Here is a 17,600-nt window from a genome sequence, read left to right on the forward strand (position 1 = left end):
AAAACTATGATAACACCAATTGCATAACAACATAATTCAGATCCTATATAACTTTTACATAGGACCAAAAGAAACATTTGACGAAAACATTAATAATATACAAATTTATCACATATTTCTCTGTGAGTCCATCTGCATTGGCATTAAAATCTGAAATTCCAAATTGGTTGTATGTTGTGCTAAATTCATCTCTTCTGTCATACCATACAAGTTACTTTTATAAAAGATCTACAAGGTGTTTTTTTTCATTTAGAATAAAATGTCATCAGCGATTGATTTACCAATTTCACTTCTTTTTGACATCGACAGTTTGTAATACATTTTATTTCCAGGGACAGAAATTATCTAGATAAACTCAAAAGCCCAGACTACATACATTAAAAACGGTTGATAGAAAACATGTTCTAGTGTTTGTTTTTATATATTAACATTTTTTTCTTTTGATTTTACAAATGCAGGTGGACTCACAGAGAAATATTGTAAACCATACTGTATGAAAATATCACGCTCCTATTATCTAACATTTTATCATTACGTATTGTAGATGTCCTATAAAATATGAATTTCACATCAAATACATAATCAATCCAATATATTTCAATCAGGAAGGTGATACGTGCATGCATACACTCATTTACTTGATGTACATTTCTCCAATGAAAAATGTTTCAATATTACAGAAAATTGAACCAAAAACTTCACTATTAATTTCAACATACCGAATAGCTCCCGGACTATGCACTGATGTTCTTATTTTTTGAAGGGCTTCCTCATCCCTCATGTTACCACACCATATCTGAAATAATCAAATGTTCTGTTATACGTGATTGATTTTTAACAGCAACATCGGACTTGAAAATAAATGTACCATCATGTGTCTCCAGTATAAACAAGTCCACACGTTTTGAATATTATAGAAATGACATCTTTATTATGGGGGTCCGTAAGTGAAATATAATATGACAAGCCTTCATCACATGCTTAGCAGTAACATTAACTTGTTGATTCAAATGACTATAAATATATACGTATTGAAAATGGTCTTCATACTCTGTAAAACATGTCTGATGAATTTTAAAATATGTTCTTGTCCTTTGAATGCAGTTAATATTCCCAATAGCAGTTAGGCAGCGAGTATGCAATGAAGTTAACAATGTCTTTTTCTCAGGAAAAGGAACATTACCAAACATTTCTGTTAAAAATTAACATTCATATGCAAGGTGATCTTTTAATAAAAAAAATGAAAGTTCACGATCAACAGTTTAAGTATACCTTTGCGTTCACGATCAAGAGTTTAAGTATACCTGTGCGTTCACGATCAAGAGTTTAAGTATACCTGTGCGTTCACGATCAAGAGTTTAAGTATACCTGTGCGTAATTTAAGAAGAACAACTGATCATGAGATAGGTCAAGTCCAGGTAAAATAGAATCTTCACCATTTGCTTTCACCCATTTTCTGTATGCCTGTATAAATAGATAATTACATTACACTAATTGTGTCTGTTTAGTTCACGCATCATTGTAATATAACGGAATTTGATGAGACTGTCATCAAAGTGAGAGTTTTAGCGCTATAAAACCAGGTTTAATCCACCATTTTCTACATTTGAAAATGCCTGTACCAAGTCAGGAATATGACAGTTCTTGTCCATTCGTTTTTGATGCGTTTTGTCATTTGATTTTGCCATGTGATTATGGAATTTCCGATTAGATTTTCCTCTGACTTCAGTATTTTTGTGATTTTTCCTTTTACATTAATATTTTATTAGTATGTGTTATTATGATTGACTAAAAGGAATCTCACGTCATTCTGAAATCAACCGTCATTTTAAAATAAAATGTGACATTCATGATGACACGAACTTCCATAATAAAGTGCACAGACAAAGAAAAGAAAATCTTTAGAGAAATCGTGTTTCATGATCCTAGCCATTCAAAATGTAAACATAAGTATGGAATGCTCTTTTTAGTAGTTATATAGGTTTGTAAAAGCGTTGACCTGCGCACATGTTAAGAATGGAGCCGTTTCCGCTTCATACAAAATGTGCTTCGGTAAACGCTCTTACACCCCACAAAAAATACAACAAAGATTTACCCCATTTATTTATTCCATTTTTTATACAAAGATGTTCTATAATATTTAAAATTAGTTGTGGTTCTAAAATATAAAAAGAATATTTATACATTTTGCATTGAAACTGATTCCAATCCATCATGGTTTGTTTTCAATTTTAAACTTTTACGTACTGAATCTACGTGTTGTACTTTTTTTTATTTAAAATTCAACAATACAATAAAACATGTATAAGTCATCATCACCCGATATGCTTGCTTTAACCCTCCATTGTCGGCAATGTTTTCACCCTGTGTGTTTCTTCCATCAATCTGAAAACAGTTAGAAGATGATTATAAATACTCAATAAAGATACCTAATATCCAATTAAATAAACAAACATGGAAGAAAAAACATATAATTAAAAAAATATGACGGATAAAACCGTAAAATTTGGCAGCACGATCTCAACTGAAATGTGTCAGACATCTTCTGTTGGGATATGACGAAACTGTAATGTGATTTCTTACTTAAAAAACAATGAAAATAACAATATTCAGCATTGACATGATTGATATTTATACTTTCATAGGAGAAAACGCAACAAGAAAATGCTAAATATGGCCCTGATTAACTCGTTGATCTCGTTGTAGTGTATGTTCTGGTCTTTGAAATTAAATAAATTAAAAAAAAAAATTAAAATCACAAATATACTTAACTCCGAGAAAATTCAAAACGGATTGTCCCTAATCAAATGGCAAAATCAAATGACAAAACACATCAAACGAATGGACAACAACTGTCATATTCCTGAATTGGTACAGGCATTGTCGAATGTAGAAAGTGGTTGATTGAACCTGGTTTTATAGCGCTAAACCTCTTACTTGTATGACAGTCGCATCAAATTCCGTTATTTTTACAACGATGCGTGAACAAAACAGACATATAATAAGAAAAATAATTACAATATGGGTACAGCACTTTTTTTATGGTTTTTTTATCATTTATGCTAAGAGGTCGATAAGAAAAGAGCATTAAGGCTATACCTATCGTCCAATTGGTGATAGGTAAAGTCCTATTATATGATTATGGTTTCGTCTTTAAACATAATATTTGTCAGATAATGATGTGGTCATTTTTATAAATTTCCTGTTTACAAAACTTTGAATTTTTCGAAAGGCTAAGGATTTTCTTATCCCAGGCAAAGATTACCTTAGCCGTATTTGGCACAACTTTTTTTGAATTTTGGATTTTCAATGCTCTTCAACTTTGTACTTGTCTGGCTTTATAAATATTTTGATATGAGCGTCACTGATGAGTCTTATGAAGACGAAACGCGCGTCTGACGTACTTAACTATAATCCTGGTACCTTTTGCATATCCTTATGCTCTATTTCTTTAGATAACAGATACTGTAAATTCAGAAACTATTGCGATGTTTTTATTAGTCCGAAAAATGCGATAGGGTTGTAATAGTATTAATTTAAACTCTCATTTTGAAATTTTTCTTATGAATGAAACAGGATTTTTCTCATTATCGCAAAAATTAAAATCGTATTTTAGTCTTAAAAGACAAAATTGCAATAATAAATGCACGCAATAATTTCTAAATTTACAGTATACATATTGAGCAATGGTTACTTACGTTTTTATCAATTTGCTCTAATTTATATCCTGAATACTGATCAATGATGCATTGTGCTCTGTGTCGGAATGCTTCTATTGTTTCATTTTTCCACCACTGTTTCATGTTACCTTCCTTATCATATTGTCGACCTATGGAAGTGAAAATATTGATAAATAAATACTAAGTAGAGTATTATTGTGTGGCCTTCAACAATGAGAAAAACCAATTCCATAATGTAAGTTCGGATTGTTTGTTTTTAAAATCATAGACAGAAACTAAAATAGGCAATTTAGGGTCAATAACCGACAAATTTGTTGTTCAAATTTACAGAAAATTTAATAGATAAACCTTGACCATCTTATTATTAGTTTAAACATATTTATTTATAGAGGATTGGGAAACAAGTTTTGCAACTTATATTAATCCCTTTCCACTTTGCGGGTGCGAGTGCTGCCTTGTAGCGGCATTAGCCTACTCTTTTTCGAAATCTAAAAGGGTGTCTTTTACGTGCAAGAGATATGGCTCTCTCTTAAGACGGGTCAGCCATTCATCGTCCCCTTCCGACGGACTATCATCGTTTCCTCAAGACCATACTCACAAATGGTGTTAAAGGAGAGCCGAAAATTCAGTCCCTGAAACTTTAATCCCGGAACGGGAATCGAATCAGGAACCTTTGCGTTAGTAGTCCAATGCATTAACTACTACACCACGGCTCTCTTATCATCTTATTATTCAACCAGATAATAAATGTTTCTTGCATGACGAACTATATATCGAAAAATAAAACTAAAGTAGGGATATCATTTACTTTTGCGTAAACCAGATCGCCTAAGAACGTGTTTCCTAGAAGGAAATAGACCATAGAAATGCATGAAAATATGCAATTTGAATAAAACTATACAATAATCGTTAATGATGGTTTTCATAATATCATATTTCAAAGTTAGATGTTAGAACCAAGCTAAGGCCAATCTAAGCATACTCCTTTGCTTTTAATAACATTTGATCGGTACCGAAGCTCGTCGACTATAAGTCCACATCGGTACCATGTGTCCTGTAACTAGTGTCAAGATTTCGTTTTTTTTTTTATCAAGGTCAAGAATCTATGTAGTTAGGCTGAAACTTTGGCTGCATCTTAATCAGGTAAAGCTGACTTTAGACAATATGCCTATTTCAGTCAGACCCGATTGTCTTTATATACTTTCAAAACGACTCAACAAATTGTTTTGTCAACCGATTACCTGATACGAAATATTTCGGGAAAACCTGTTGTCAAACTTTTTCAGATGTTTCAACAGCTCTAAGTAGATTTTGTATTTATAACATACTTAAGATAAACTAAGACTTACATGCTACATGATTAATTGTTGTTGGAAACTGGTTAGATTGTCATGGATATCAACGGATATAGATGCATAATAGGGGTTCTATATATTATATTCATTTGTATACCATAACGCGCAGTCACCTAAGCGATTGCAACTTAGAAAATGTATATGGTCTTCAACCACGAGTCAGCCAAAAAATTTTCTAAACAGTTTTGATGTAGCAAATATATTCAGTGTATATCTAACTTGGTGTACTTGTAGAAAGTTGGATGAAATTTAAAACAAGAATTATTTTCGAACAAACAATTTGTTTGTATGATGTTGCACTGAACAACATTAAACAAATCATATACAACAATAATCAATTATTCTAATTAGTTGTAGCTCCATTACACATATAAAAACCATTTAATTAATTCTGTAATGCTTTATTTCAATCATACAGACATATCAAATATCATGTATATCTTCCGTACATATAAAGTACTAAGCTAACACAAGAGAAAAATAGGTTGTAAGTTCAAGGTTGCATTTATCATCGGATATATCTTGCCATTTGCGGTACTTAACAAACAATAACAAGGAAGAAGTGTCATTGAATCAAAAGAATAACATTCATATAAGTTAATTAAATAGATAATATCAGCAAGGACGATGTTTTTAAATTAGACAAACTTCCTAATTTAAATAAAATCATTTCCTTTCCTACAAATAATTGGTTATTTGTCGAAGTGGTTAAGATGATATAACATAAAGGTAACCCGTATGTGCACTTTTAAAGTATCATAACGACAGCTGAAAACGTTAATTTAAATAAATGTCTTCCAGACGACCTATAATGAATCGAATTATCAAAGCAAGAGGAAACAAATTTGATGTTTTCCTTATTTATTGAAGTTATGTTCCAATCACAATAAAATTTCAAGAGAAACCTTGAAGTTATTGCAACCGGCTATTTGGACAAATGCAAATATCTTAATAATTGTGAACTGATCAACGTTGTTTAACTTTATTGTACATAATTTAACGACTTTCCGATGAATGCTAAAGCAGACATGCATATGGCATGAAGCATATTTGGTAAATTGATTATTACTAGTATTTGAATTTGCTAGAATTGAGTCAATGTTATTGTTGTTGACCTGTGAAATCGACTATAGAGTAAACTGGTAACAACTTTTGTCCATTATTTAATCCATTTGAATCAATGGAGATGAATAACAAGTTGAAAACGACAACAAGACATTTTTTTTAATTTGAAACCATATCTAAAGGTCAGTAAATGACCGTTCATCCTCATGTTGGTGAATGTAGGACTGTGTAAGTGCACATCAACAACTTTGAGTCTTTAGTTTGCTTTTTATGTACTTTTTGATTTTTTGATTTTTTGTCTGTGTACAATGTACAAAGACGGTTTTGTTGTCAATAATATAACGAAACAAAACTTGGTGTTGATTACACTTTTTCCATTTTCTTACGTATTTGTAGATATTGCCTAGCTAAGTATCCGTACAATTTGACTTTCCCTGTGTTTTTTCAGATTTCGGAAAATAAGCGAGAATTTAAAAAAATAGTAAAACATGATTTGATGGCAATAACACCCTGAGAAAGGGAGAGATCCGTTTGCGCCAAAAATGCGTCCTTTTGCGCCACAACTTTTTTTCTCAAATGCTACGTTTGCGCCACATGTTTTAAAATTAGATGGTTTCATTTGCGCCAAAAATAAAACATACGATTGCGCCAGTTAAAAGAAAATTACTTCCTTACTCCTTTAATCGGACTTAGAACCGGCAGTGTAACACGGCACATGTTTCCTTTTCTGAAATTTGTCCGACAATTTTTATGTGTACAGACATTAGGTTAATCTTTAAATTATGAACATGTCTGGCCATGTAGATTTTCTCTCCCTTAAAAAAATAAATAATAGTTGGCTTGAAGGCTGAATCATCGGAAATAACCTTTTTTCAATTTTGTAACACTTAGAATGATTGAAAACAAGTTGGGTTCCAATTGATACAGAAGTTTAAGAAAAGGGCATTTTCTGTACGAAAATAAAGGACAACGGACGTCAAGTGGTAAGACAAGTACTATTGGTCTTTCTGGTTATTTGCGTTAAAAATTTAAATAGGTAGATTTTATCACCCGAACATTGCGTTATAATAATTAATTGATTCAACTAATTAAACTTCTTTAAAATTAATAATTTATAAAAGAAATACAAATAAAATATGACTGTGTCATTTATATCTGCTTATAGGAATTATAATAAGGATATATTCCAACTGAATTTCGAGCGAATATTTCAATTTTCGTGTCACACACCCTATTATTTTCAGGACACATCATCTAATAAAAACATTATCGTCTCGTTTTTTAACCGACCGTGTTAATACTCTAACCGTAGATCGATTGTTTTTTTGAGGTTTTTTTTGCTGCTGCACAATTTAAAATAACATTAAAATTGGTGTAGATTACCTTAGCCGTATTTGGCACAACTTTTTGGAATTTTCGGTCCTCAATGATCTTCAACTTTGTACTTGTTTGGCTTTTTAACTGTTTTGATCTGAGCGTCACTGATGAGTCTTATGTAGACGAAACGCGCGTTTGGCGTATTAAATCATAATCCTGGTACCGTTGATAACTATTTAATATATATACTTCTATGAACAAAATCCATCAATGAAAGATTTTCAAACAACATATTTGTATTTGAACCAGCTGTTCTGTGAGTGTATGCTATATACCTTTTAGATCATGAATGTATGAAATAACATCATAATGCTCCATTTAACCCAAAACCATTTCATAACAGTACATTAACCATGTTAATATTGTATTTACCTTTATCATCAAATCCATGTGTGATTTCATGGCCAATGACAACTCCTATTCCTCCAAAATTAAGTGACCTTTTGAAATAACATATAAGTTTAATTATATTTGTATTCATTAAAATTAATACACATTTCTATGAATGAGAAAGAATATATTCATAACTGAATCGCGTTGAGGCTCAAGTGTTATGAGTAATTTAAATGTTAAATATAATCTGTGTGTATACAAATAAGTGAAAGATAGAATGCATAAAACTTTATACTTTTTCATACATGCAGTACTTAATGTTCTATGTTGAGATTTACAGATCTACATTCATTTCAACTATATTGCATCTATATGTATGAATGAACATTTTTCAGGTTTACTTGTAAGATTAAATGTGTTATATATTCATCTGCAAATTGTAGGTTCTTAATGTGGTACCCAACACCTGGACTAAAATTAATTTGGCTCGTTTAATTTTCATAAAATTTTGAAAACATATTTACTTTGACCCTTAGGAAAAATATATATAAAAAGCCAAAAACAATTGAACTCATCACTTTCTTAGAAGAAAAAGTTGAGTATATAGCAGTTTGACAAAAACTAGTTTTGATCATTGAGAATAGATAAAGGCAGATGTGGTGTGAGTGCCAATGAGACAACTCTCCATCCAAATAACAATTTAAAAAAGTAAACCATTATAGGTTAAAGTACGGCCTTCAACACGGAGCCTTGGCTCACACCGAACAACAAGCTATAAAGGGCCCCAAAATTACTAGTATAAAACCATTCAAACGGGAAAACCAACTGAGAAGCTTATTATTCCTTAAAAATACAACAGGATTAAAACGTTTAGCTGATTTTACAGAGTTGTCTCCCTGTAGTGTTAGGTACCACCTTTAGTTCTGTTTTATATTTAAATCTGGTTGTATCTACAGTATCCAATGACTTATATGTATAATGCAATGTCCTGATCTAATCTGAAACGATTTAATGTAGTTCAATCGTAGCCATATGATACGTCCGCATAAATATGACAACCTTTCACAAATCAAAATCAATCTGATTTCTGATGCATGAACAGATCTTATAAGCTGCGATTACTAAACACATCTAAACACGTATGCTAAATGTAGTCTAACGCATATGATATCAAGGTCTGCTTTAATCTTGTATGGTACAATCTTAATATATAAACTTATGTTTGTCTGTCTGTTTCATTCTCTGTGTACATGGTGTATATCTTGATAATTTTGTTATTGATTTACAACGTTCGATTTTCTCTTGATAACTCTACAAAATGGAAACTTACTTGGGAAATCGTGCACTGTAGAAAGGAGGTTGCAGAATTCCAGCCGGAAAAACTTAAATAAAAATTTTACATAAAGAAACATTAAAAAAAAAGTTCCGAGTAGACCAATACGTCTTGGGTTTTTCAAACATAATTAAATTTGAAGCAAACTTCGCGGAAACCGTATACCCGCATGGAGGATTTCATAAAACAAATTTGATATTACATGGGTTTTCTTAAAAGGTCACGTGAAAAATTGTTAAGTAATCAATCCAACTTAAACGAGCATAAAATGTAATTATTGTTTAGTGGCTCTTTAAGACTAGGTACATTTGTGAAAACCATAAAGCTTCCTAAAGTCTATGTAAATATAATAGAAAAAAAGTGGTATGATTGACAATGATCCTAATCTTCAAACGAGAAAACCTACGACCTCACATCTTACAAAATAAAAAAAACGATTTTTTTTAACACAGTAACAAACGAAATTCACTAAGTTACATGCTCCTGGCTTGGGACAGGCACAATCAGAATACGACTGTATATTATATATTAAACATTGCCAATATAAGGTGCAATACTAATTCATCAACGTAGTATGAGGTCAAATTGATGAACTTTATACTAAACAGAAGACAAAATCATAAGCAATCTTACCAATGTCATTAGTATTCGGGTTATAAAAAGCGTTTGCTACTGCAGGGTCTTGATCCCATCTGAAAAAATACAAATACAATAAAAACCATGCATTGACATTGAATGGCTATCTTCATATTTCCGGTCCAACGAGCGAGCAAATATTTTAGAAGGCAATGTTAGGTACTTCGTGACTCATGTAACTTAGATGCATATAAACCATTCAAATGGAATATGATTTACTGTTATGTAGTTTGCATAATGTTTCACTGACTTTTAACCAATATATAGGTTTATTCTTTTCATTCATCATAAAAGTGCAGAGACCAGCATTTATTTATTAAATATGAATTCTGCATCAGTTAAGATTCAACATATGTTACAATGATTTTATAATGTTTGCTACGCACGCGATTTATCATTCGTTTGCAAATAAAATGACTACCAATTACATTCAATTTGTCATTATAATTTCATTTGCTACTTTAGTACAAATATACCAACTAATATTAATAAATACCTACAAATTCTTATCAACAGGATTTCGAAGATCTTTCAACGTCTTCTTCGCCTCATATAATTCAACTTGTAGATAATTTTCAAAGTAGCGATCTTCGTCGAAATGCAACTGAAAAAAATCAAATACATTTTGCACTTCGGGGTCTTTTATAGCTGACTATGCAGTATGGGCTTTGCAAGGCCGTACGGTTACATTTGATTGTTAATGTCTGTGTCATTTTGGTCTCTTGTTGGGAGCTGGTAATCAAACCACATCTTCTTTTTCATATATAATGTAAGATTATAAAATTATGACGATTTTAGTGATTTTTATCTTATGGTGAATATTTAAATTATTTCAAAAAATAGAAATATATAAGCATCATCTCTTCTGAAGAGTCTTTTGTAGACGAAACGCGCGTCTGGCGCACATACAAAATTTCAATCCTGGTAACTATGATGAGTTTATTTCTAATTTTTGTAATCATTCTAAATTTACAAAACTTACTTCTTCATATTTGGCATTAAGTTTGTCTGAGTTCTTTATAAAGTCTGGATATCCAATTCTCTCGTTCATAGAATCTGCCTAAAAAATTAATATAGTTCACTGTATAAGAATATTTAAAGATAGGAGAAACTATTGTGACATTTGTTATTGAGTTCGAACCTAATTGTTATTTTCTTTCAACCAAAATGTCTCCATGCATATCGATTTTTGTGATTTCTCATAATTAAATTCGCTTTTTGTTTGAATCTTCATATATATGACCGCTCATCTGTGTGCTATGTTCATTTTGTTGCATTCTTGTATATCTTTTGTGATTGTAAACTTTGTCTTGAGGATGTCTTACAATTGTTTTTCTCTGTTGAAGTTTTGTTTTTATCTATACTACATATATAACGAGGTCGAATGTTTTAGCGGTATGCCTTAAATTGACTAATCATAGCAGAGGACAAATTAAAGGTGTTGATAACATATTAAGCCATTTCAGGTCCTTTTTTTCCCTCAAAGCCGAGAAAACTGTGCACCTTATAATCAGCATGACGAAAACTAATAGTGCAGGTTGAAAATGAAGTCGTAGGTACTTAGGTCACGAAACCACGATGTCGCAGTTGTGTTAAAGTCGTGATTAATATTATAACAAAATGATGACTGCTGTTCCCAAATTTTTAATATGTTTACCTATAAAGTCTTTTTATTTTGTAAACACATTGTTGTCAATATTATGACATGTATGACATGTTCTGCCTGTACAAAGGAAAGTATAAAACTGTTGTTTGTTAATTTGATGTGTTTCAGCTTTTGATTATGCTATTTGATAAGGTTCCGTTTGAATTTTTCCTTGGAGTTCGGTATTTTTGTTATTTTACTTTTTAGAAATTTTATTGTTGGAGGTCGGCTGTTCACTTAAATGAACTCACTTTCTTTCGCAATTAAGTTGTTGCGGGAATGAATATGTAATGATAAAGACCTGTCAACATTAAAGAATACACAACATTTTTTCTTCAATTATTAGAACTAATACATTTCTGACTAACAGCTATATTGGATGATCAACTTTTATCATTTGTTAAAAATTGAGATAAACATTTAAAAACCTTCTCCTTTGCGACTTCTTTCGTGTCCTTGTCCATCCATTGATTTTGTTCAAGTAACTCGTTAAAAGCATCACGAATGTTGTGGATCATTTTTAGCGCCTGCAAAGTGCAAAACATGATTATTTTTCAGTAATGTACATCAGACATTTCTAGACATTTAGTATGGCTAATGAGTACAGAATAAAAATTCAATTTGTGTTCATCATTGGATTTTAAATGTTGTTTATAATGATGAAATATTTAATAACGCCTTATTACATCAACATTTTACAATTAAATTACAGCATTTAAATGGAAAATGATCTTTAAAATCATTGCTAAGTATAGAAAATTAAGAACACTTCTTCCTTAATGTCCTTTATCATTATCATTGTAAATAATCTTCTCTGAAAGATGTGACATTTATGTCTCAATTAGTTCAAAATTAAGGTAGAAATTCTGATTCATTTCCTAATAAGTTGTGAAATAGTGAGGATTTTTTTGCTTTTGCGGTGTAATATTGGTTAATAGAATATACGATATATCATATCAAAGACAAAATGTATGTTAAAATCTAATTCTCCTATGCATTACAAAAATGTACTTTTTAATGTTTGTTTTAAAAGTCAACAGGATCAAATGATAATAACGTGAAAGCAACCTCAATATGTCGACCAGTTTAGCAACATAAAAACACCCACAATAAATTAATTCCAATTACTGTCGTTTCGTTGAGTGATCATAAGAACACCATAATAAAAATATTCCAATTACTGTCGTTTCCTTGAGTGACCACGTCTACCTATATTTCCTGACCATTGAAATTGATTCCTAATTTGAATGATAAACTGAGATTTTCTCAGCTTTTGTTTTTAATCTAGAGTGAACTTTTCAGAATCATTGGTAAACTACTGTTTCCTTTATTAAACCAATATTCAATGTAACATTATGCTGTAGGTTGCACTTTGTAAATACAGCTGTTTCTCAAGGCACGCCTCTTTTGGGGAGATCTTGAATATTCATAGAAAATTAATTTTGTTTACATACTGGTTCCCAGTTATGCTCTCTGTGTTCCATCTCACAGAGACATAACTTGGGAAAGTTACCAGTAAATATACATATGCATATTGTTTACATTGAAATCTGTGGTAACCTTTCATTCGAGGTAGGGGTAGTTAAGAAAATAAGTGTTAGTTTAAACTCTGAGAAGTTCAGGGCATATAAACGTTTAAAATTTGCCGCACAGCCCTATATTTTGAACTTTGAAAAAAATTGTGGTGCATATGAACTTTCAATTCTAGGATTTTCAAAACTTCATAGTAAAAGTGGTACAGTTTTAGCCGTAACAGGAGTCCCTATGGGAAATTGCATTGTCAATATTAACAGAAATGCAACATGTAATCATGTATATTTACGTACCGTTTCTTTACTTTCTTCGTCAAAATTGTCACGAATGAAAAGTGCTCCTAATGCCATACCCATTCTGTCGTTTACATATTCGACACATTTCTGCCACTGAGGTTTGTCCCTCGTCACACCCTATAACCATACATAACAAAAAAAATACCATTTAATTAAAACATTAAACAAAAGAATGAGAAATTATTTGGAATTATTTTTTAAGTCATACATTATTACGCTTTGGTATTACCAAACCACATTTTGACTTTTCGCTTTGGTGAAGTTTGTAGACCTTATTGAGCACCTGAGATCAACCAAAGTTATTTATGGGGTTTGTGTTGGCCAATCTTTAGTTTTTTATGTTGTGTTTTGTGTAATATTGTTCATCCGTTGGTCTTGTCCTGCGCCATGGCGTTGTCAGTTTACTTTTGAATTATGGGTTTGAATGTCCCTTAGGTATCTTTCGCCTCTCATTTTCTCTTATGTGATGAACAAAATAATTCAGTTGAAGGTTTGTCAAATTCAAATGTAGGTTTGGCACACTATGAATAGCATAAAGTCACCATACATTTGGTATATATTGAAGAATTGTATCATTGGCAATAATACCACATCTTCGTTTTGATTATGTTTTTGTGATATAACTTTTATATCGTCTCTGGATTTTCCTTATACTGGAATAGATTTTCAGTAAAGAAAATAGAATACTGATTAATTAATATGATTAGTTATAATATGACACGTGTATGGATCTTAATAACCAGTTGAGTCTTTTCTTCGGTTAATGAAATATTATACTTTACCAGCAGTATTTTATTGTAATCACTTCTGATTGTTGAATAAACACCGGTCATTTCGGGGACAAAAGACATAACCAGTCTCCATATAACATAATTCGCTATCACCCTGAAATAATTTATATGAATAAGTTCACATTATAAAGCATAATTATTTGATTCTAACTTTTCTAATTGCAATCCTTCTTAGTCTTTTCTTCTAATGTGTTTCACCTTATTTTTCAAGCAACCGCTTCATTTCTTAGAATGTATTTATAACATTTATTTCATTTTCACTCCTGATAAAAGATTTGATTTTCCTATAAATTCTGGTTTTTTTTCGTTATTTAAAACTTTCAGTTCAACCAATGAATTTAGCAACAGTTGAAAGGATAAAATAATGGTCCTACATCTCTGTGTGTTTTCTTCCTACCTTTTATCAGCTTTCTCTATAATTTCTGTCATATGAACCAAATACTCTGGAGAATAGGTGACTAGTTCTTCTGTTTCATCGATGGTAACAGGTAGAGAGGCTGAAAAGAATTTCATCCAGTCAAACTGAAAATATATCATTGCCGCTATTGAGTATAAACATGTTAGTGTTGGAAATCAAATAAAAGTTAACAAAAAATCAAATGGCAATGAAAATAATACTGCCATTGAAATGTACATTTACTTTAATAAAGAAAAAATGTGATGATCTGAGATTGTTTTTATGCGACTGTCGTACAAGTGCGAGGTTTAGTTAGCTATAAAACCAGGTTTAATCGATCATTTTCCACATAAGAAAATGTCAGTACCAAGTCAGTAATATGACAATAGTTATTCATTCGTTTGATGTGTTTTAGATTTTGATTACTAGTATGCCATTTGATAAGGGACTTTCTGTTTTGAATTTTCCTCAGAGTTTAGAATTTGTCCTATCTTAAACCAAAGTTTACTAATTCTTTTAAACAGCAAAATTTTTTTCTTCAGCATTTTTTTCTGTAATCGTGATATTGTGATTGTTTCATTTTATTTCCTTGATAGAGATCAGTGTATGCATCTAAACATGTTTATGTTATTGGTGTATCTGTTCTGGAAACTGATTGATTTTTTTGTTTGTTTAATAGTACATTGTACCTACTTTTGGAACAAGCTGTATAAGTTCTTTGAGGGTAAGCTTTTTGTATATTGCGCCAGTATCATGTCTTTCGTTTAGAGGCTTAGTGATCTGAAATGAAAGCAAAGGTGATTATTGAGATTTCAATTACACAGTAAGGGGAAATCCATAGTTAACATCGATGTTCTTTGGAATTAAATGAATAGATACTATTGAAATTATTCACTTTTATTATTGACTGCTAGCAATTCTGACGTTGATGTACATGTTTGGAATGTATAGCCATGTGTGTACCTGTATCTTCTAATTTTACTTTTTTGGATAATTGGCTTGTTTTTGTTTTCACCGTTGTTTCTGTGATTCAACTCAACCGTATTGTCGAATTCATATTTGTTTTGTTTTAGAAAAGAATCACTATGCATTAGCTTTTCTTCCGATTATGTGAATTAATGGGTAAGACTAATCAGTAAATTATGAACATTATTTTTTACTTATAAACCATGTTAAACTATTGAAGTAAATTATTTCACCATGCCCATTCACAATTCACAATGCAAGAATGTAATTTAGAATTTAGAATAAAAGCAAGGCAAAAGAAACCTTAGGGACATTGAAACTGACAAGTCAAGAACAATTTGATAACGGCTTTGCAAAAAACGAAAAAAGTCCAAGAGACAAAAATTTGTAAATATAAACCTTAAGACTGATTAGCATTAACCACACCAAAAAATCGGGCTGGTCAATAATGGTAAGTATATCCGGCTCCACATGTGGCATCCATCGTGATGTTCACGTTATCTCCTCCCTCCTCTGTGGGATTTTATATCTATTTACTAATTTTGTATTTCAGTACAACATCATAGAGACGAGAAGAAGTTGAAAGGGAATGAGTTACATCTATGCATAAGTCAATACAAAAAGGTCCATAAAGTACTACACAGCTCACCGAAATTGGAAGAAAAATTCCGTTTTTCCGGAATGGTTATAAATGAACCTATTGCTAGATGTTCTCAATTGATATATTTTTATGTGGAGCAGGTTCTATGTACCCTTCCGGACCACCTGAGATCACCCCCAGTTTTTAGTGGGGTTCGTGTCGCTCAATCTTTAGTTTTTCTTATGTTCCGTCTTGTGTACTGTTGTTTGTCTGTTTGTCTTCTTATTTTTTAGTAATGGTGTTGTCAATTTGTACTAGATCTTTGAGCTTGAATGTCCCTCTGGTATCTTTCGCCCCTCTTTTTTAATACTTACATTTGCAATTTTGGTCTCAAAATCAAACACCTCGTGCATTTCTTTTACTGCAGTATCTTCATCCGCGCCTAACCGTATTGCAACATTTATCATGAACCGTAAGTAGGATTCAATGTACTCAGAGTTCGGGTCAAACACGTAATACTCCCGACTGGGCATTCCCAGCGTTGGTTGATCTATCTGAGAAATAAGATATGCATTCTAAAAATAGCTTTGTTACTGAAGAAAATATAAACATATGTATTTTAAATAAAGAAACGGTTGATTGAAATGATATTTTGTAAACATGAAACTTCTGGCGTCATCTATTGCTTTTTATACATTTTTGGCGTCATATATTGTTTTTTTTATACATTTCTGGCGTCATCTTTTGCTTTTTATACATATAAGTAATACTTTTCGAACTTTTATATAATGTTTTTGATTACTCATAAGAGCCGTAAGGCTCAAAGTTAAAAAAAATAATTAAAAGATTTGAAAAAAATAAATCCTCATATTACACTCTAAACTTGTAATAACTGGTATTGATACTGACTGATCTGACAGTTTGGAAAACAGTTAATTATCGTCTTTTGGTACTGTTTGTTCATTACATAAAACTTATAGTGCCTATGTTCTTAGGCTTTGCATTATAGTGTATGCTTATTTCAGAAGATAGAAAATGATAGTCACCCTCCTCATTTATATATTTCCTTTTGCGTATTCTACTTGACAAACCTGAATTATATTTTGTGTTGAGTTCTTATCATCTGGCGCTACCCATGCGTCAACTATGCTCGGCACATTAGCAAAACTTTTCCTAATTCTTCCTAAAACTAATTCTAAATCAAAGGTGTCTGGATCCCAACTTTTACTAGCTACTGGCCAACCTCCATATCTGTCTAAAACCAGCCGTAAAGGCTTGTCGCCAATCCTATCTATTTGACCTAAAAGAAAAAAGTTAGTATTATGTTTTTAGGATCTTATTCTAAGCACAACAATATAAGTTATGGCTCGAACAACTAAATCGACCAAATGATGATGCTGAAATAGGTGCCCAAGATCCGAAATCTTTAATTATTGGAATACATCAATGCCGCGATTTATCTAAAATCACTTAATAGAAAGAGACAGACCCCCTTCCGAACACAATATTAGGACTACCGGTAAACCAAGTGTTTGTTTGTTTTTTTATTTATTTTGTTTTACTTATAAATGTCGCGTCCTAAGTGGGTAATCATTAAATATAAATTCCAAAGT

General features: G+C 31.5%; 1 protein-coding gene across 3 annotated transcripts in view; it reads right to left on the reverse strand.

The window, feature by feature from the left end:
• Window positions 1-17,600, reverse strand: part of LOC143057863 (neprilysin-1-like) — a 56,688-nt gene that overhangs the window by 2,700 nt on the left and 36,388 nt on the right. For all 3 annotated transcript variants that reach the window (XM_076231299.1, XM_076231300.1, XM_076231297.1), the window contains exons 6-21: window positions 17,079-17,287; window positions 16,362-16,541; window positions 15,135-15,221; window positions 14,442-14,566; window positions 14,036-14,138; window positions 13,251-13,370; window positions 11,853-11,951; window positions 10,762-10,839; window positions 10,280-10,383; window positions 9,777-9,835; window positions 9,141-9,192; window positions 7,850-7,917; window positions 3,699-3,829; window positions 2,320-2,385; window positions 1,369-1,464; window positions 720-796 (exon numbers count right to left, since the gene is read on the reverse strand). In XM_076231299.1, coding sequence (XP_076087414.1) covers window positions 720-796; window positions 1,369-1,464; window positions 2,320-2,385; window positions 3,699-3,829; window positions 7,850-7,917; window positions 9,141-9,192; window positions 9,777-9,835; window positions 10,280-10,383; window positions 10,762-10,839; window positions 11,853-11,951; window positions 13,251-13,370; window positions 14,036-14,138; window positions 14,442-14,566; window positions 15,135-15,221; window positions 16,362-16,541; window positions 17,079-17,287 — 1,654 coding nt within the window. The remainder of the gene's footprint in view (window positions 1-719; window positions 797-1,368; window positions 1,465-2,319; window positions 2,386-3,698; window positions 3,830-7,849; window positions 7,918-9,140; window positions 9,193-9,776; window positions 9,836-10,279; window positions 10,384-10,761; window positions 10,840-11,852; window positions 11,952-13,250; window positions 13,371-14,035; window positions 14,139-14,441; window positions 14,567-15,134; window positions 15,222-16,361; window positions 16,542-17,078; window positions 17,288-17,600) is intronic.

Source organism: Mytilus galloprovincialis, chromosome 13 (genome assembly GCF_965363235.1).
Source record: "Mytilus galloprovincialis chromosome 13, xbMytGall1.hap1.1, whole genome shotgun sequence".
Classification (NCBI taxonomy): domain Eukaryota; kingdom Metazoa; phylum Mollusca; class Bivalvia; order Mytilida; family Mytilidae; genus Mytilus; species Mytilus galloprovincialis.